This window comes from Cebus imitator, unplaced genomic scaffold (assembly GCF_001604975.1).
Source record: "Cebus imitator isolate Cc_AM_T3 unplaced genomic scaffold, Cebus_imitator-1.0 Scaffold114, whole genome shotgun sequence".
In the NCBI taxonomy this organism is placed as follows: Eukaryota; Metazoa; Chordata; class Mammalia; order Primates; family Cebidae; genus Cebus; species Cebus imitator.
The window spans coordinates 4,071,668-4,093,984 of record NW_016107429.1 but is presented as its reverse complement, the minus strand read 5'-3'; the positions used below and the strand labels follow the sequence as shown (position 1 = coordinate 4,093,984).

The 22,317-nt window shown below is 36.5% G+C and overlaps 2 protein-coding genes across 3 annotated transcripts in view; one reads left to right on the top strand and one right to left on the bottom strand.

The window, feature by feature from the left end:
- The window catches only part of DIAPH3 (diaphanous related formin 3), a 503,028-nt gene that overhangs the window by 258,278 nt on the left and 222,433 nt on the right, over nucleotides 1-22,317 (bottom strand). The window lies entirely within an intron of this gene.
- LOC108311366 (beta-citrylglutamate synthase B-like) lies at nucleotides 10,842-12,672 on the top strand. Its single transcript, XM_037742111.1, has one exon. It carries the CDS (start codon nucleotides 10,895-10,897, stop codon nucleotides 12,053-12,055), a length of 1,161 nt encoding a protein of 386 aa, XP_037598039.1. The 5' UTR covers nucleotides 10,842-10,894; the 3' UTR covers nucleotides 12,056-12,672.

Sequence of the window (22,317 nt, the reverse complement as noted above, 5' to 3'; positions counted from 1 at the left end):
CGGCTCACTGCAACCTCCGCCTCCTGGGTTCAGGCAATTCTCCTGCCTCAGCCTCCTGAGTAGCTGGGATTACAGGCACGCACCACCATGCTCAGCTAATTTTTTGTAGTTTTAGTAGAGACGGGGTTTCACCATATTGACCAGGATGGTCTCGATCTCTTGACCTCGTGATCCACCCGCCTCGGCCTCCCAAAGTGCTGGGATTACAGGCTTGAGCCACCGCGCCCGGCCCTAAAATTTTCTTTTTATGGTGGGTCCTTGTCTTGTCTTGCTATCAGTATAAGTTGGCCTTGTAGCATGAGTTAGAAAGAATTCTCTCCTCTTCATATTTTTGGAATCGTTTGAAAGAAATTGGTGTTAGTTGTTCCTTAAGACCTTAGTATAATTCCACAGTGCAGCCATCCAGTCTTGGCCCTTCTTTATTGGAAGGCTGTTTACTACTGATTCAACTTCTTTACTTACTATTGGTCTGTTCAGGATTTTTATTATTTTTGATTCAATCTTGGTAGCTAAGTGTCCAGAAATTTATTCATTTCTTCTAGGTTTTACAATGTGTTGGCAAATGTTTGTTCATAATTAGCCTCTAACAATCCTTTTTATTTCTGTGGTGTCAGTTGTAATGTCTCCTTTTTTGATTCTTGATTTTATTTGGCTTTTTCTCTTTGTCTTCTAATGGTTTATCAATTTAATCTTTAAAAAAAAAAAAAAAAAAAAACAACTTCTCATTTCTTTAATCTCATATTGTTTGTTTTGAGACAGGGTTTCACTCTGTCACCCAGTCTGGAGTGAAACCTCGACTTCTCAGGCTCAAGTTATACTCCCACCTCAGCCCTCAGCCTCCCATGTAGCTGGGACTACAGATGTGTGCCCCCACATTCAGCTAATTTCTTTTTATTTTTTATAGAGACAGAGTACCACTATGCTGCCCAGGCTGGTCTGAACTTCTGGCCACAAATGATCCTCCTGCCTCAGCCTCCCAAAGTGCTGAGATTTCAGTTGTGAGCCACCCACCTCACCCAGCAATGTGTCTTCTGTTTTTGTCTCTGTTTCATTTCGTTCTGCTCTGATTTTTATTATTTCTTTCCTTCTACTAACTTTGGGTTTGGTTTGTTCTTTTCCTGGTTCCTTGAAATACATTGCTAAGTTCTTGATCTGAAATCTATTTTTTTAATGTAGGCATTTTTTGCTATAAACTTCCTCCTACTACTGTTTGTGCTATATTCCAAAGGTTTTGGTATATTTTGTTTCTATTTAACTCAATTCAGAATATTTTTTATTTTCTTCTTAATTTCTTCATGGCCTATTGGACATTAGAGAAGCAAGTTGTTTAATTTTCATATTATTTATAGAGTTCCTCAAGTTCTCATTGTTGATGATTTCTAGTGTTACTCCATCGTGGGCTACAAAGATACTTAATATGATGTTGATTTTTAAAATTTGTGGAAACTTGTTTTCTGGCCTAACATATAGTATATTCTGGAGAGTGTTCCATATGCTGAAGAGAAGATGCGTGTTCTGCACCTACTGGATGCTATATTCCGTAAATGTCTGCTAGATCCACTTGGTCTATAGTGCAGTTTCAGGGTGACGTTTTGTTGACAATTTTCTCCCTAGATAGTCTGACAAATGCAGAAAGTTAAATTCTCCAACTACGACTATATTGGAGTGTCTCTTTCTTTGGAAATATAATAATATCTGCTTTAAACATCTGGGTGTTCTGGTGCTGGGCATGCATACATTTAAAACTGTTATATTCTCATGCTGAATTGGTCTCTATCATTATATAATGAACTTGTCTCTTGTCATGTTTTTTGACAAAGTCTATTTTGACTAATATAAGTATTTTGACAATAAAAGTACAGCTATTCCTGCACACTTTTGCTTTTCATTTGTATACAATATATTTTTTGATCCCTTCACTTTCGGTCACTTTGTATCTTTACAGATGAAGTGAGTTATTGTAGGAAGAATATATTTGCATCCCATTTTTTTAATCCATTCAGCCAGTCTATAACTTTTAATTAGAGAATTTACACTACTTATAACCAAGGTTATTACTAACGGGTGAGCACTTGCTCCTGTCATTTTGTTGATCGTTCTCTGATTGTTTTGTATATCCTTTGTTCCTCTCTTCCTCTCTGTTTATCTTTGTAGTTTGGCAATATTTGAATCCTTTCGCATTTGCGTATCTGCTCTATAGAGAGTTTTATACTATTATGTGCTTTAACAGTGGTAGATACAGCTTTCCTTTGCTTCCAGATATAGGACTCCCTTAAGCAGGGAGTCTAGTGGTGATGAATACCCCGAGAGTTTGCTTGGCTGGGAAAGACTATTTCTCCCTCATCTCTGAACGAAAGCTATACTGAGTATAGTATTCTTACCTGACAGTGATTTTCTTTCAGCGTTTTGTATGGGTCATCCAATTCTCTCCTAGCCTGTCAGTTTTCTACTGAAAAACTGATATTAGTCTAATGGGGATACCCTTATTATGTGACTTGACAGTTTTGTCTTGCTATTTCTATAATTTGCTCTTTGTCTTTGTTCGAAAGTCTGAAAATAATATGTCTCACAGAAGACTTTTTGAGTTGAATGTATTTGGGAATCTTTGGGCTTCATGTATCTGGATGTATATTTCTTTCCCAACACTTAGAAAGTTTTCAGCTATTATTTCATTAAATAGGTTATCTATGCCTTTTCCCATCTCTTCTCCTTTCAGTAATCCCTAAACACAAATATATATTTGCTTAATTGTGTCCCACATGTCACACAGGCTTTCTTAATTTTTTTTTCTAGTTTTCTTTTTTTTTTTTTTGGCTTGTCTGGGTTATTTCAAAAGACCTATTTTCAAACTCAGAAATTCTTTCTTTTCCTTTTCTGGTCTTCTGTTGAAGATCTTGATTGTATTTTTTATTTCCTTTATTGAATTCTTCAATTCAAGGATTTCTGTTTCTTTTTTTAGATCTATCTCTTTGTTGAATGTCCATTCTAATCAATTGTTTTCCTGATTTCTTTAAGTTGTGTTCTCTTGTGTTTCACTGAGTTTCCTTAAGACCATTATTTTGAATTCACTTTCAGGCCTTTTATAAATTTCTTTTTAGTTGAGGTGTGCTACAAGAGAACTGCGGTATTCCTTTGAGTTATCATATTTCCTTTCTTTTTCATGATTTTTGTATCTATAGTGATATCTGTTTACCTCCTGTAATAATCACTTCTAATTTTATAGAGTAACTTTAATAAGCTAAGACTCTTTCCTGTAGGTGTATTTACAGAAGTGGCTAAGTAGGATGTTTGGGGTTTTGGGTGGGAGCAGCCACATAGACTCCATATGATTTCTTCAGTATAGTCATTAGTAGTATCTAATAATTCCTTAGTGGCTTAGGCTGCAGTTGCTTGTGGGGGCTTTGGTATGACTGTCCTAGTGATAAAGATGAAGAGCTAGACCCAAGATGGGTCTGTCCTTGGGCCCAGGTGGCATGTATACAGATAGCAGCAGGCCCTAGTCACATCAGACCTTGGGGCCCTTGACAGCAAACATAGGTTCTGGGCAGACCAGTCCTTGGGCCTATGTGAGTTGTACTTGGGCACTGGCAGTAGCAGTCAGGTGGAACATGTGATGATCGTAGGGCAGTCCCACCACAGGGGGTGGCGAGGTTGCTACTGAACAAAATTGGGAACTTGATAAGAAAAAAGAATATAGCAATGTGCTTAGGTAGATATGTAAAAATAAATCACTAAAGCCAAAGTTCAAAATCTGAAATGCTCCAAAATCTGAAACTTTGAGCATCAAGATAACACTCAAAGGTTATGTTCAAAGGAAATGTTCATTGGAGCATTTCAGGTTGGAGAGTTTGAGATTAGAGATGCTCAACTGGTAAGTATTATGCAAATATTCAAAAATCTAAAATACAACACACTTCTGGTCCAAAGTACTTCAGATAAGGGATATTCAATCTGTATATTATAATTACATATTTTGGTACACAGTTTGAGGTAAGAATCAAATTTTCCATTTTTCAAAACATTTGATATTTCTGTATCATTTTATATAATTAATCATCTTTCTCAACTGATTTTAAGTTACACTTTGATCACATACTTAGTGTCTAAATATGTTATTTCTATTTTTCTGGGCTGCTAGTTCTGCCCCATTATTCTCTGTGCTAACGCTAACTGTTAACGCTGCTATCAACCTGTCTTAACTAGTATAGATCTATGATACATTTTATTCATTGGCTGTTCAAACTATTTTTCTCCATATCTACATTTTGTTCATTTTTGTTTGTTTGTTTTTTTGAGATGCAGTCTTGCTCTGTCACCCAGGCTGGAGTGCAGTGGCACAATTTCCACCTCTCAGGTTCAAGTGATTCTCCTGCCTCAGCCTCCTGAGTAGCTGGGACTACAGGCATACACCACTATGCCCAGCTAATTTTTTGTTTTTGTTTTTTAAGTGGAGAAGGGGTTGCACCATGTTGACCAGGCTAGTCTCAAACTCCTGGCCTCCACTGATCCACCCGCCTCGGCCTCCCAAAGTGTTGAGATTACAGGCATGAGCCACCATGCTCAGTCCTCTTTATTTTTCCACATGAACTTAAGAGCAATCCAAGAGATCCAAAAATAAAATCCATTTGAACTGTATTTGAATTGCAAGGCAATTGTAAATAGATTCTGGGCGATTTGACATCTTGACAATTTCTGAACTTTCTTATCATGAACATGGCATGTGTTTACAATTATTCAACTTAGCACAGTGTTCTTCATACACAACCTGCATATTTTTTATTAAGTGTTAGGTATCCAAAGGACATCTAATTTATACTCCTAGGTATTGTGTAGAAACTTTGCCTCATTTTGTATACATGTTTTATAATCAAGATTTAACTTGTCTTTTATTAAGATAAAAAATATTTATTAAGCAATTAAAAGACTGTGTTAGGCAACAAAGATACATTGCTAGACAAGACAGAGAAATTCCTTGCCTCAAAGAATTTAAGTCCAATAGATGTGACTATAAAATAAATGACAATTGTAATACATAGATGTATCAGCGATGTTACACAAGAACCACACAAGAATAAAGAAGAGCATCCTAACCATACTTGTTGAAGAGACTCTTTATCTAAGCAAAGCTAGAAAGGAAAAAGGAGTTAGCCAGGTAAGAAGCTGGGAGTATGTAGCAAAATAATAAAAGGATAATACTTGAAAGTGTAAAGGTGCAGAAGCTCTAAAGGCACTGAAAGAGGTGAGGATGATAAGAATAGAAAATAATAAACAGAAACAAATGACACCAGAAATGAGACAGGTACCAGATCACACAAGATATTTTAAGCCAGGCTAAGACATCTGGATTTTATTCTCACAGTAATGAGAAGCCACTGAAGATTTAAGCATGTGAGACATTAAGAGTACTATATTTTAGGAAAAACTCAGGCTAAAGAACACAGATTAGACGAATGGCAAAAATAATAATAGAAGGGCAAGACTGAAGGAAGTTACAGTAATCCAAATGAAAGTAAATGGTACTCTCACCAAGAGCAATAAGAACAGGGGAGGACAGTATGGATGAGTTCCAAAAGCAGATTCTATAGTAGGAAACAGACTAATTATTGATCCAGCCCATATGTGTCTCTTGAACTCCAGACCAGACTTGAATAACCAACTGCAGTCTCTCAACATCTTTACTTAGATGTCTAATGAGCACCTGTACTTAACATATCCAAAAGCAAACTCCTGACATACATTCCTACCTCCATATCTGCTCTCCCAACTATTTTCTAAAGCTTAAAAAATGGGAATGCTCTTTTTGCTATTTTCAAGTCAAAAGCTTGAATTTTGCTGCCATTCCCCCCACAGTCATATCCAATCCATCAGTGAATTTGGTTGATTCTAACTCCAAAATATTCACTAAAATAGTCAGTCCTCACCACCTCCCTGGCTACAATTTCTCTTTTTTGCCTAGCATCTTTTTTCACCCGGACCACAGCTGCTTTCTAACTAGTCTCCTTGCTTTCAGGCCTGCCCATCTGTAGTTTCTCCACCACAGTGCAGCAAAAGAATCCTGTTAAAACTTATTGGCAAAGCCTTCCCTTACTGACTTATATAGAAAGCAAACTCTTCGCCTGGTGTTCTGTATGATCATTCTCTGCCTTTTTTCTCCTGGAAAGCACTTACTCCTTACATATCATAAATTTGATATTGTCCCTCTTCCTCCATTAGAAAATGAGACACTTAGGCAGAAACCTTGATTGCCACTATATTCTTAGCACCAAGAATAAAGTCTGGAACACATTAGGTGCTCAATAAATATCTTCTGGATAGACATATATATGGTCACTTATGTGTATGTATGAATCTGTAGAGTACAGGAGAAGAGGATATTCTGGCTTAAGCAACCAGAGAGATGATGATGGTGATGTTTATTTAATTTAGCAACAAATGAGAAACAGGTTTGGACTGGACCAGTTTAAAACATGTTCAATTACAGAAGCTCTTTTATATCCACATAGTCATAGAGAAAATGGGAATGATGATACAGGTATCAGTCCTAGTAACTAGTCTGTGGAGTGTCACAGGTTTTCTGGGTGCTATATGATGACACTTTCATCTCCTTATTCCCAGAATTTAAACCTTGTTTCTTGTCTTGTTGTATTAGTTAAAATTTTCAGATGAAGGCTAATAAAGTTTGTAAGATTCCCTTCTTTAACCAGACCAAAGAGCAATCCTCAACTTCTCAGAAAATGTTTATGTTTAGTTTTCTTGTCTTTATTCTTAAAGGCAGATGGTAACTTTTTTAAATAATTACTTTTCTCATCATTATCAGTAAACTTTTACATTCTGAGACATTTCATAGTCTCCTAAAGAAAAACGTCAAAGACACAAGTAACCTTAAATTTTAAATCACATTTACTGAGCGCCTATTAAGTACTGCACTGAATGCTTTCTGTTTCCATTTCTTATGTAACTCTCATTATAGTCATCCTAATACCATCACTATCATTTTCATCATCGTCGTCATCATCACAAAAAGAAAAAATAATGTTTAGGGAAATTTTAAACAAATCTAATAAAAGAATGATGACTACCTGACTTTGACTCCAACATTATTTTCATTATCTATGAATTATGTTAGGTGTCACATTAAAAAAAAAAAAATACATGCAACCTTCGCCACTTCAACCTCCAGATAAGACACTGACATAATTTAACCAATTCTGCCTCTGTAAAACAAAAATGACAAATTAGACTCTTACTGAATGTAATGTATCAGCATACTTAGGATGGTGAGTATATACTCAGTTAATCCTCTTCTCCCGTCTTCACTGCTATTGTATAGTCACAGCATTGCTGGGATGAAGGATCAATGGAACATAAATAGTGAGAATATGGACAAAGGGATACAAAGAAGCAGAACTGCCTAAGAGAGAAAACAACAGAAATTTTTAAAAAAACAGAGAGAGAAATACTTTTTTGTTGATATGAAGCCAGATAATGAGTCTATTATCCAAAAAGATTGATTTGGAAAAATCTTTCATATTGAGAGATAACAAAAGTTTTTTTTAATGCAATCAGGGCTGCATCAGTGCAAAACAGCAAAAATGTTTTATGCAAAGATCACTGATAAAGTAGCTTCTAAATGTTGGCAAAAATAAGGATTATTAAATACGAATGAAAATAAAGGAGGACATTTAATGAGAATGAAATTTTTACACAAACTACTATTTCCATTAGCCATGCTGGCAATACCTCTGTAAAATAATAGTATGACTGGAGGAAGGGTAGGGTCCTCTTTCAGGGAACTCAGGCCTGGAATCCTGACAGCAGGTTCTACATCCTACCCCGCAGCATACTAGTCACTAAACCTCATTATGGCTGTGATTGCTCCTCTATGATACAGGGACACTGGCCCTCTAAGAGTAGTTGTGAAAATGAAATGAGATGATAAATACCTTCATGTAACCTTCCCCCTGTGGTGACAAAGAAGAGTACAATCAGAGTCCATAAACACACTTTAGCATTCAAGCGTAACGCACACTTTATACTCAATCCCATGAATCAGTCGAGCCACTCTTCAAAAGCCAGTACAAAATACACTGATGCTGAAAGACGAGATTTTCTCAAGTATAACGTGAAACTCTAAATCACAAAGTCAGATTATTAGTGCCATCTAGACTTGTGATCTAGCTTTTTTGCCATTAGGGGTCTGTGTTTAATCTTACTTCTAGAAACGCTGTGTAAGGCTCCATTTTTCCAAGAGAAGATTAATACTGTTCAAAAACTGTACTGATCACTAACACAGCATATGCTGCATTTTATAAGGGTTTTATGTCAAAATGAAGTCAAAGATGACAAAAGTTTCTATGTTGCCAAGAGCCATGAACTGAAAAAGTCTTTTTTAATTACATTTTCACTTCATTCTTTTTCTATTTTCAATGTTTCAAAAATAGCCACAAAATTATATAAAGAATCTCCTTTCGAAATCTTTTCTTTCATACTAAATTTTCCATTTAAAAATCATAATTACATGGCACATGGTTATACATATTATTCCCATTCCTTTTCTGCTACACACTAATCAGACTGATTAAAAATACAGCTTTTTAGGAGTAAGACTCCATGTAAGTGTTATCACACATTATTTCACCATTGCAAAAGAAAAAACATCTCAGAATATACAGTTTTAAATGTATTAGTAGTCAGTATAGGCATAAAAGATAATAAAGTCCAGTTTTTTCTTTCTATCATTGAGTATTTAACAACAGTAAATGTTACTAATAAGTGTTTATTCTGCTTTTGTTGGTGCTCCCTGGCTAAATGTATTTTATGACAGTATGTATCAAAAATATTGAGCATTTTAAGTTTTTTTTCTGGTATGCCTTTAGCATATTAAATTTTACATATTAATGTTTATAATTAATTATCTTTTTAAATAGACTGTAATTACACTAGTCTTAAGAGGATGAAAATAAGTATATTATTTGTAAAAATAAGCAAGCATTCTTCTCTATGACACAGAGAAGATAATAAATTCAACTCAACTAAAAAAATAAAGCAAATAATTTATCTAGAAAATGAAAAATACCAGTCTCTAATAGACTCAAATGGAGTTAGGAGTGGGGAGGCATCTATAAATTATTTGCATAATTGCTGATATTTTTCTTTGCTTTCTAACTCATGAGATTCTAAGAGGCTGATAAAGAGTATCAAAATTTAAAAGATATAAATTTTTGAACCAGAACAGCACTTCAGTATGGACTTTAACCACCTCATTCTATAAATCAGGAAACCTAAGCACAGAGAATATAAGCTGCTTGCTGAAGGTGGCATGGAAGGCTTGGCTATGAACAGGCCTGAGACCAAGAACTGGCCACCTAGAGGATGCAAAGCCTAGAGCATCCTCTGGGGTAGGGAATCTGTATGAGAAAAGTAGTCTACAACCAAGCGCTTTAGAAGGATAAGTCCCCACACATTGCATTTACACTTGATCCAAATCTTTCCTTGTTATACATGTTCACCAGAACAGTTAGTGGGAAACTGAATAGGTCTGAGGGAGGGAAGAGAAATATTTAGTCTTCTAGAACACAATGAGCAGGATTTAAAACTTTGGGAAATAACTATACAGTTGACTCTTGAACAACACATGCTTGCACTGCACAGGTACACTTATATGCAGGTATTTTTCAACAAATATAGTCAGCTTTCCATATTGGCAGATATCCATTTGCAACCAAACACAGATTCAAACTACAGTATTCTCAAGAAGCAAAGCCCATGGATATGGAAGGCCAACTGCAGGCTAGGCAGGACTAACTTTAGGACTTGATTATGTGTAGATTTTAGTTATCTGTTGGGTTCCTGGAACTAATCCCCTGCAAATACATAAAGATGACTCTAGTTCCAAAAGAAAGTCAAGAATTCACCTATCACTGCCTCTCAAGTAGTGGGTAACTTCGGATAGGGTTCACCTATTCAGCCATACAGTAGAATGGAATGCACCTGATAATCTTAAAGGTCAGAAATGGAGAATAGGCAAATGACAGGGAAAAAAAACTAAATTTCTGAGTTAACAATACTGGTGGTTGTGATAGGACAATATGGTTTCAAAAAAGATTTAGGTAACTCAAAACCAGATGATACAGAATGTACAGGGGGGAAAAAAAGTTAAAAAAAAAAAAAACTGGAATGTTTTTGTGAGTTGGCAATAGACTCCTGGGAAAACATCAAAGTAAATGCTTTGGTATTGAAAACTACAATTGTATAAATTACTTTAGTCATATCTGATCTCTCAAACCAAGTTTTAATACTTCTAGGCACGTAAATAAATGGGTATGTACCTACCTAAATAGAAAATAATCAGGGGAGAAAGAGAGAGGCTATTTTTCTATTCAAATACTAATATATGACTGCCATAACTAATCAAAGTATTTTACTAGCAAAAAGAAGTCTGTTTGACATTCAAGGCTAAGAATTATGTAACAGGTGAGCTGCTTCCATCTGCTGGGAGGGTGGTGCACCCCAACTCGGGGACAGAAGCCCGTGCTCAGGACCCTTCCAGGCCTCTTTATCTGGCTGTTCCTCTTCCATAGTCAACTGGCTTGGTGCAGAGCAAGAGCTCAACTCTAAAACACGCAAGCCCCAAAACTGAAACCATTTGAGCTCAGAGTTTACTACATAGTTCCTATTTCAGAGGATGGATGAAGCACTTTGAGATTTCCAATTAGTTTTGACTGAGTCTTCCAAGATTCAGGGCTGTTTTTTATTGGTATGCTGATCCAGAAGTTTGCGTGGGAAAACTGTCTCAAAAAGAAATTCTCTTGGTAGAATTTCTCTTTATTTCAAAACAGATAGATGTTACATCTAAGAGGAAATAATCCAGGCAAGGAAGCACAAGCTGATCAAGATGTGTAGCTCCGTGGCTGCCAAGTTGTGGTTTTTGACAGATCGTCGCATCAGGGAAGACTATCCTCAAAAAGAGATTTTACGAGCACTGAAGGCCAAATGTTGTGAGGAGGAACTGGACTTTAGGGCTGTGGTGATGGATGAGGTGGTGCTGACAATCGAGCAAGGAAACCTGGGTCTACGGATCAATGGAGAGCTAATCACTGCCTACCCACAAGTTGTAGTAGTCAGAGTACCAACCCCGTGGGTGCAAAGTGATAGTGACATTACTGTTTTGCGCCATCTACAGAAGATGGGATGCCGGTTGATGAACCGACCTCAAGCCATCCTGAACTGCGTTAATAAGTTCTGGACATTTCAAGAGTTGGCTGGCCGTGGTGTTCCTCTGCCAGACACTTTCTCTTATGGTGGCCATGAAAATTCTGCTAAAATGATTGATGAAGCAGAAGTACTGGAGTTCCCAATGGTAGTAAAGAATACGCGGGGTCATAGAGGTAAAGCTGTTTTCTTGGCTCGAGATAAGCACCATTTGGCTGATCTAAGCCATCTTATTCGCCACGAAGCGCCATACCTGTTCCAGAAGTATGTTAAGGAGTCTCATGGACGGGATGTATGTGTCATTGTCGTGGGAGGCCGTGTGGTTGGCACCATGTTGCGTTGTTCAACAGATGGGAGAATGCAAAGCAACTGCTCATTAGGTGGTGTGGGGATAATGTGCTCACTGAGTGAACAAGGGAAGCAGCTAGCTATCCAGGTGTCTAATATCCTGGGGATGGACGTGTGTGGCATTGACCTGTTGATGAAAGATGACGGCTCCTTCTGCGTCTGTGAGGCCAATGCAAATGTAGGTTTCATCGCCTTTCATAAGGCTTGTAATCTAGATGTAGCTGGTATCATAGCAGACTATGCCGCCTCCCTTCTACCCTCTGGCCGGCTCACCCGGCGTATGTCCCTGCTCTCCGTGGTGTCCACGGCCAGTGAGACTAGTGAGCCGGAGCTGGGTCCCCCAGCCAGCACTGCTGTTGACAACATCAGAGCAAGTTCCAGCTCTGTTGACAGTGACCCTGAAAGTACGGAGCGAGAGCTGCTCACCAAGCTCCCAGGGGGCCTGTTCAACATGAACCAGCTGCTAGCCAATGAAATCAAACTACTGGTGGACTGATTCCACTGGTAATTAACCAACAAAACTCTTGTAAACCTTACTTTCTTTTTTTCTTTTCTATTTTTAAAACCAACTTGCAATGCTGTTCATGGAGGATGCTCAGGAAGATGAGAGAAAATTAGTAGGATTAGTTGGAGGCAGTGGGAAATAGATGAGACCTCTGCTAATAAGATGTTACTTTCATTTACAATTCCTACAAATAGAGAGGCAGAATAGGTGGGATATAGAAAAATGTTAGGCTCTCATAGTTACCCTTTTAAATTTCTAAAAAATTTTGTATGCTCATAGGCCATGAGGAACATATACTTTTATTTTATGGTTCCTTGCTTTTGTTTTTGTACAAAAAATGATTTTGCTACAAATATCCAAGTAGCATAACTTCACATTGTGTTGCAAAATTTGTCATCGGTGAGGAAAACATCTGCCTAAATTACAGGAATTCTTGTATTATATAGCTCTGAAAATTCTGCCATTTCCTTATTAGTAGCTTTAGTTTGTAGTTTATGAAATCTTGAGGGGCTCTTTTCCTGGGATTTCTTACTTTTGTGTTTTGTTTTTTCCCCCTTAATTTGGTGGGAGGGTCAAAGTGAATATAACCTAATAAAGGCTTCTTAATGACAAAAAAAAAAAAAAAAGAATTATGTAATATATAGGAAGAGTAGCTGAAGCACTAAATAAAATTTTGTGGAACAGATTATTTCAACTGTAGCAATCATCAAAAATGTAGCAGATAAATGCATATTTCTCTTTCCGGGACATTCTGTTTTAGTAGACAATGTCACAAAACAAATAGTCTTGAAGGTCTTTTCTCTGCAACTCAAATCCTACATGGACAGGAATAAGAAACTCATTACTTAATAAATCCTTAATTATGGGTATATCTAGATTTTTTTAACCACTGTTATATGTACAAAAGAACTATTAAAGTATTAGGAAATATTCCGTTAAAAAATAAAGTATATACCTCAAAACAATAACAATTTTTACAAAGCTGACCTAAAGAATGCTTTCTCTACCTCTTTATTCCTATATGAAATTAAAAACCAAAATATTTCATAAAAACTGCTTAATCTCCAAGGACCTTCTAAATTATAATAATTAGCAACTTTGCTCATCTCAAAAGTATGAACCTTACAAAAAGAACCATTTCCTTGAGGTCCCCTTGGGTATAATTGCCCCCTCATAACCAAAGACTTAACTAGCAGAAAACAAGAGTACAAATGAAATAAAATATTAACACCATTCAAATTCACAGATTAAACAACTTTTTAAATTCACAAGCTGTGCATTAGGGAGAAAAATAATCCTGAAAAGTTAAGCCTATTTATCACATATATCTTAGTGTTAATTGGGTTCGTTACAATTTGAGATGAGCTCTGACTGAATAGATCTAAAGACTGATGGAAGAAAGCAGAAGATATCAGGAGAGTTAAAAACACGACTGAAAGAAAACTGAATCCTGTTCTAACATGATCTCTCTTGGCTCATCACAACTTCTCACAAAAATCCCTAAATTTTTATGTCTTTAAAATCTCCCCACCATAAGAAATACTTCTGGTATCTGGCCCTTATGAATTCTTCTTGAATGCTGGTGTTTCCCAATCATGGAATAATGCATGTATATTCATAAAAAATATTTTTCCACTATTTTTATGTGTAACACTCTCCCATATATTATCTGATGGTATCAAAAGGTAGAAAAATATCTCTACTAAAAGAAATTACAAAGCCAAGTCTGAAAGTTAATGCATGACATATGAATGCATATACAAGAGAATGGACCAGAGATGGGAAAAGTCATGCATGAGGACTCAGTGTACATTCCTAATTTACAAGAATTAAATCTAAACAATAACACAGGTAATTCTGGATCTCTAGCATGGTGTCAAATGGAAATAGCTGATAAATCAACTTACTAGTATTTGTACACACAATGCTAATAAGCAACTTGAGACTAGAAAAAGTAATAATATATTAACCAACAGATAAAAATCAATGCCATATTAAATCATGGACAGAACATCCTGGTGTATCTCTGGGGAAAATAGAATACAATCAGCAAAACAGTCAGAGTGATTATCCAAAACTTGATAGAAGAGAAGTGATCAGACACAAAAATGATCATTATTCCAAAATACTGAAAAGAATTACACTGATAGCAAAATGGTCAAGCCTAAGTGGCAGAATATTATAATAAACTTACTTCTATATTTGATGATAGCATGCCCATAATTTTATGGATCTTGTATTGGAAGAGGAGGAAGGTGGGGGAGGGGCGGGATGAGGAGGAAGGAAATGGTTTATTAGGTGGGGCATTGGGTGTGGGTGTGCCAGGGTAGGAAAGAGGAGGAGAAGTTAGAGACAATACCTAGGTATTTTATCAACTGAACTCAACTTTTATTATCTGATATGTAGTTATCCCCTCTCTCTGCTTTTATGTTCCTGTTTTTGATAGCTCAGTTCGGAATTCGAATCACTGGCCCAATTTCTCAGTTATTGAATCTTTATTCTTCTGTACTCTAAGAATAATGCTCCAAGTAGCATTACAGATCATTCTGGTGTCCAATTAGTCTAGCTAATTGGAGTTCCATTATTTGCCTGATCTGTGTTCTAGAATCAACTAATCTATGCTAATTTCTGTCCCTACAAGCTCCTGAATTTGGAATATTTATTAATCTAGGCTTTTTAAACATGTACTTTTATGTTATCTTACCTCTGGCTGGAGCTTGTATTGTATACATCCTACATAGCTATTTATAACACCCGGCTTGCTGTGGCACAGGCCTGTAATCCCAACACTTTGGGAGGCTGAGGCTGGAGTACTGCTTGAGGCCAGGAGTTCAAGACCTGCCTGGGCCAGAAAGCAAGTACTCATCTCTACAAAAAACTTAAAAATTAGCTGGGCATAGTAGTGCTAGATAGTAGGGAGGATTAACTGGGATGATCACTTGCGCCCAGGAGTTTGACACTGCAGTGAGCTAAGATCATGCCACTGTGTTCCAGCCTGGGCAACAGAGGGAGGCCTTGTTTTGGGGGGGAAAAAAATTAATAAAATGCCCAGCTCACATACAGACCTCTTTTCCACTGTACCATCTAACTGCAACCTAAATGTTCCATATACACTTCCCTAGTAGTATAAGGAAGTGAAGTTAAAGGAAGGTTAGCAGGATTCATTTTATACTGTGATTAGAAAATAATATTTTTTAAAATGATCTTTTTATGAGAGAGTAGAGAATGGGGAAATTAGGGTCTAATGGGTACAGAGATCAACTGGAGAAGATTAAAAGTTCTAAAGACGGTGGTGCTGATGGATGCACAATGTTAGTGTTGCTAATGCCACAGAACTGTGCACTTAAACACGGTTAAAATGGGAAATTTTTGTCATGTACACTTAACTACAACAAAACGGAAAAAATTTCATTAAGAGGCTTGATTTCAAATCACTCATTTTAATTTGACCATTTGATTTGAAAATTTATATAGGAATGATGTAGTCAATATTTTGCTTTGTCAATGGAAGAACAAAAATCTAAGTGGCTGTAAAATTAATTAGATCAAACTGGGATCATTTAAAATGTATATGTTCTTTCCCAAGAGCTGTTCAAAGGCAGAGCTGGTGCTTATTCACCGCACACCTCAAACTCAAACATGGTTTGACTATTTATATGATGGTATAGATAATGCTGTTACAAAATAATGATTTCTCTCCTACCTATCACTCAGGTTACCTCTCCAAATTGTACACAGGATTTCATTCTTGGGCAATTCAGTGTTTCAAGAACATAATCACATTTCTATTTTCTTGAATACCCAGCTCTCAGATTTCTAAGCTTGTAGTAGCCCATATCAACTACTCTGTCGATAAAGATGCACAGTGATAAAGCCAGGGCAGACTTTTACATGAAAGGAAGATCTTCATCTTTTCCTACACAGAAACTGACCCTCTTCAGTTTCTTGTTCTTTGTCGCATAAAGACAGCTGACACATGGATAAGGTACAGAATTAGATTCTGAAAAGAAAATCCAAGCCATCCTTACGTTCAAAAGCCTCAAACCATTCACCCAGGACCAGAGACCTGCGAGATGTACTTGGAATATTCAGACAAAAGCCAAGTTAACAATAAAATGGCTCTTTATCTAGGTTTGTTACAGATCTTTGTATATACATATTGACTTAAATTGACTAAGGCAAAATCACCTTTTTATTTTCTAGTAAAACAATACATATTTATATACATGTACAGGGAGAATGAGGTATATGTGGGGGGGGTGTGTGTGTGGGTGTGTGTGTGTGGGTGTATCTCACCAAGGAATCCCACAGGAAAAATGGAGAGCTAAGCTGAGTCAGGTTTCAGAAACCTCTGGATGGTTTATAATCCTCCAAGCCCCAGCAAAACTCCAAAGAACATAAAACAAGCAATACTTTCATCCACTTGCCAATGTCCAGATATAAAGTTAGGCTATTTATAAAAGCAAAATCTCCCAATGTTTTCAAGCCTGCCTAGCGCCTCCCCCACCCCCAAAATCTTACCTTCAGCGTAACAACCAAATCTGCTATTAAAAAGAACGTACTTAACAGAGCTATATTGTGAAATGGGGAGCAAGGTAATCTTTCATTAATGGGAATGCAGTGGCTTAAATTGTATTAGAAATCTCACTTTAAACTCAATTACTTCACAATGTTTGGCCACCTGACACTTGGGCAGAGGAGAATTAACACCTTAGTGAAGAAGAACCTTTAGAAAAACTGAAATATCCCTTACCGTAAACTCCCCAACCTAACTAATTAAAAACTATCTTAAACTTCAAATGCTTCACGAAAATGTCAGATAGCAAAAGTTATTGTTTGAAAGGCATACACCAACAAACCAATGCAGAACAGGAAACACGATACTAAACAGAACAACACCTTTGACATCCAGAAATACCTATTGAGACTCTCTGATTCATGTCAAAATTTCTAATCTCTAAAATGCTTTAATAAATCATATTCATATGCTTAAGACTTTTACTTCATGTTAGAAACATCAAATCTGTATTTCATATAATTTCTTGAATTTCTGAAAGACTCAAATCCTTTTTTTTCCCAATTAAAATGGACAGTGGAATATTATCTAATTTAAAAAAACTCATTTTCCAATAAGAAAACTAATCCATAAGAGGCTAAGGGTCTGGCAAATGAACATGAGGATGCTGGACACTCATTCTTTTGCTTATGCCATCCTGCCCATTCAAAGCCTATCTAGCCCATCAGTAGAAACTGCAAATGTGATGACAAAAGAACTAACTGGAATTAAAAGCAGAATGACTAAGATTCATTCTACCCTGCAGAGAAAGTGGAGCCAGATAATAATCGGAGATGATAACTGGAGATTAATATTTTTCTTTCCTGAAATTGGTCCCACAGCCTTGCCATTTCAGGATCAATGGCATTTATTTCCTCCGGGGAGAAAAGATAAACCCTAGAATAAGAGGTCGTTCCTCAGCACTGAGTATAAAATTAGATTTCTGTTAATATCTACAGTGAGACAAAAGTCTTGAAAGCTATGTAGTTCAATTGCAAAAGCTAGGTACTTACAGGAAAAAAAAATAATGCAGTCACAAAACATTCCTTTAACTATATAAAACTGAGAACAGGGTCCTACTATAAGCAGTTGCTAGGAAGGAGGCAGCATATGAGAAAAGGACAGAGTATCAGACATAGGGAACACACAAAAGCCTTTCCTGAGCCAAGGGAGAACTCGCAGGGGATAAGAAGGACAAAATCAGAATTCAGATACACTTCTGGAGGGTGTGCTCTCTTCCTCCTCCCTCATGGGACAGGGCTGGAAGAGAGCTACCTGGGGAATAATAGAAGACTAAAGAGATACTGGAGACCCCTGCAGAGGGTATTTGTGGCCAGCTTCCTGTCTGGATCTCCACAGAAAGACTGTCTCATAGTAACCCCTACAAATAGGAGGCAAGCAATAGAGAACAAAAATAGGGCATGGTACATTTAGACAAGTGTGCTTGTGACAATATCTTGCTTTGTAAGTGGTTAATGGGAGATGTAAAAGCATGTAAAGAGTCAGTGGACATATTTTCAAAAATATTTACTACATTGCATTAGATTTTTCAAATAACAAAATTCTCATTGGATACAAAATCCCCTGCAACTTGATTAGGAAAAACATCTATACTAGCTGCAAATATTACATTTCAAATTTCAAAAAATAAGACAGTGGGAAGGACTGTAAAAAAAAAAACTCTATTTCTTCCCAATATGTACATGCAAAGGCCCCAAGGGGTTATAAAACATAAAACACGTATTTCTATTGACCTATATAATACCTTATCTCAAATTATCAAATTTAACATCTTATCCCCATACTTAGCTATTTTTGCTTAGTTTCTCAAATGCCCATAATAATTTCTCAGCTTTTCTCAAGCTGCTCCTTCTAAGGCTGAGGAAAATATACATGATTTTTCACTTTATCAATTACTTCCATCCTCACACTTAAGCAAACGCTCTTCAGGATAACCATTACACAGATTTCCTTCATTACAAATGAGTGTCCCTTTTGATCACAGGCACCATTTGGAATAATTAACTATCAAATATATTGCTTTCTGAATGGAGTTTACTGAAATAATGGAACCCTGTGTATGTAATACGCTTGACAAAAATTTATTTCACTTTGAAAAGCTAAGGTCATTTCTAAGCTATAACTGTTTAAAACTAAAACAAATGACTCGCAGAACTTACTACAATTTTTTTTTAGATTTATTTGTATTGACTAAGGCAAAGTCGCCTTTTTATTTTCTAGTTAAACAATACACATCAAAATATTTAAGGATTTTTTTAAAAACCAAGCATGCTATTCCAGTTAATTGTCATATTATTCAAGATTTGTCCCCTAGGAAAAGATATTAATTTTTAAAAGTTCATTGTAAAACAATTTAAACAATATAGAAGTTCAAATTTTAAAAAGTAAAGTTTCCCCACACATTATCCCCAAAGGAAACTATTGAAAAGATAGTTATTGTTAGCAAAAGCTACTGCCGGTAGCTGTCTGAAAGGCTACACATATAAGTGTATAAGAGTGTACATAAATAAAAAAAGTATACACATGTATACAAATATACAATTTAGGGTTTTTTTCCCTTAATTAAATGACCTTATAACATACACATTATTTTGCACTCTGTTTCACAAAGCAATCAACCTAGTGTAATTTTCCATGTTCTTATGTCTAGATCAACCACATCTGTTTTAACAGCTTCACAGCATATCACCTGGTACCATAATTTAGCTACATATCATAATTTAGCGATTTTCCTTATTAATGAGCATTTAAGTTGTTTACAAATCTTTGCTATCAATATTACTAAAATAAAAATTCTTGTATATTTTTCCATATATAAGCATTTGTTGCATCTACTTTTTTTTTTTTTTGAGACGGAGTTTCACTCATGTTACCCAGGCTGGAGTGCAATGGCTCGATCTCGGCTCACCACAACCTCCGCCTCCTGGGTTCAGGCAATTCTCCTGCCTCAGCCTCCTGAGTAGCTGGGATTACAGGCACGCACCACCATGCCCAGCTAATGTTTTGTATTTTTAGTAGAGACGGGGTTTCACCATGTTGACCAGGACGGTCTCGATCTCTTGACCTCGTGATCCACCCGCCTCGGCCTCCCAAAGTGCTGGGATTACAGGCTTGAGCCACCGCGCCCGGCCTTGCATCTACTTTTAACTGTGCCTATGTAATAATCTCCTTCTCTTGTGAGAAAAGAAATATGATCAATTTACCACCATTAGCACATTTCCTCTTCTAGTGAGTCTGAATAAAATGGGCTTTTTGGTTTTTTTAAAAAGTTATTTTGGCAGTTTATTTCTTAACATCAGCAGTTTCAAAGAATCCTAGAATGTTAAGCTACCAAGAACTCTTATTTTATAGATATGTAACTAAGGCCTGGAGAATTGATTTCTCCAAGGCCACATAGCTATCTAGTGGTAGATTCAAGGCAAGAAATTGGTTTCCCGGTTCTAGGCCACTATTACTTTACCAAACTTCCTTTTCCTGGGGAAGTAGGGACACAGACACACGCCCTGTTAGAACCGTAACAGCAACTGAAACTATAACAGTTCTCAATATGGAGCTCCACTGGGGCTTCCTTGTCATGATAAAGAAAATCTTAATCTATTTCTTTCATTTGTTAATTCTTTCATTCATTCACTCACTCACTCTCAAGTTACTGGGTTAGGATCTCAACAGAATACAGAAAAGTCAAATGTAAGACTTGCTCTTAAAGAACTTCAATTTAAATTGGAAAAATAAGATGTGAAGATATAAAATTAAATAATAATATAATCATTTATATAAAGTGAAAAGTATTTTAGATTTCAAGCAAATTTTTATATTTATTTTATCAGAAGCCCAGTAAAAGTTTATTAAAAGGTTAGTAAATTTTTCAATGACTAAAGGCTTTGATTGGCCTCAATTATTTGAGGTCTCACTAATATTCATTAATAATAACAATTATTACTATTTCCTTGAAGCCGATCAAGAAAAAAGATGATGGACGTCAAGGTGGAAAGATCACTTGGGGTCAAGAATTCAACACCAGCCTGGGCAACATGGCAAGACCATGTCTCTACACAAACAATTTTTTTAATTAGCTGGGCATAGTAACACATACTTGCAGTCCTAGCTACTCGAGAGGCTGAGGCAGGAGGATCCCTTGATCCCAGGAATTCAAGGCTACAGTGAGTGATGATCATGCTGCTACACTCTAGCCTGAGTAACTGAGGATGACACTGCTTCAAAAAAAAAAAAAAAATGATGGAGCACTTAGAAAGTTAAAAGAGGTAATAACATCTCAGTAGATGGACCAGGAAAATCTTCACAGCATAAAAGGTATTACACGTAGGCCATGAAAGATTAACAGGGGACAGAATTGGAATGCATTCCTTTCCACTTTCCTCTATGAAGAGTTATTTCCTAAATATAAATATAGGCATTTGTATACATATAGAAAAAGAAGCAAACTACATTTCTGAATAAGTTTTCCATAGAGTACAGAAGAAAAGTTGACTAAAAAACAGATGAATCCAAAAGCTTTAGGCATTTCCAGTTTTATTCTCTGGAAGGCAACTGAAGAATAGGAACACTTGTTTCTATTATCACACAGAAATTTCTGTGCATCTCGGCGACACAAGACAAACCAATCCTTAGAGGGAAACAGAATTGTAAGGATTCTATTTGGAAAGAAAAATTGATAGATTTGACTTCTACTGCTACCCATACCTTGTATACAATGGGATTTTTGATAGTTTATTTGTTTAATTATGTACATTTATTGTTAATATATAGTTGAATAAAAACTGTGTTTAACACTAACTTGTTTCCGGCAACTTTTCTGTGTGTTGGGGGAAAAAAAAAGAGTTATTATCCTTTACACCTCTTTCTAGAAAGAGAAAGACAAAAGATCTGGAAAGAACTTACCTTTAGTAATCTTTCCAGGCTCATAACTAGCCACTAACTAACTTATTCAGCCACCACTCCCTCTTGCAGGTCAGCAACACCATCATCTACGTTTACGTAATTATGCCCTAGGATAGGGGCATTTCAATGATGTACCAACACTTTCTTTGTCCCCACCACTCCTGCCAGATTGGCTTCCTCCTTCCTTGCTGCTTTCAAAAATAATATACTCACTCTTCAAAACAACTCAAATGTTTATTTGAAGCTTTTCCAAACAATCCACATCTGAAATCTCATCTTCTGCCCTTGTCTCCAGTCACACTAAACTTCTGATGGATCCTAGATCACAGATTCTTTCCAACCTGAGGACTTCCCATGACTATCCTCTCTAAACACACCCCTCATCACACTTTGCTCATTTACTTTCATAGCACATTCAAAAACTATAGTCATTTTGTTGGCCTAATTATTTTCTATCTTCTCTATTAGATTATATGCTACAGGAAAGTAAGAAGTTATCCACTCAGCACTGTATCCCAGGAGCTAGGACAGTACCTTTAATGGGAGAGGCATCCAATATTATTTGTTGCTTGGCTAATAACTAGTCAACTGGCTGCATGACTTGCCATGATGGACCCAATAACAAAACTAGAGCCCTGCTTACTGATGGCAGATAGGCTAGGTAAAGTACTAAGTAGCAACTAGCATTGAGGGAATATGACTTGTATATCCAATTTCACTTGCTGGCAGAAAAAAAAAAAAGTCCACACTACTACTAAGGCTTAAGCACTTAATACAA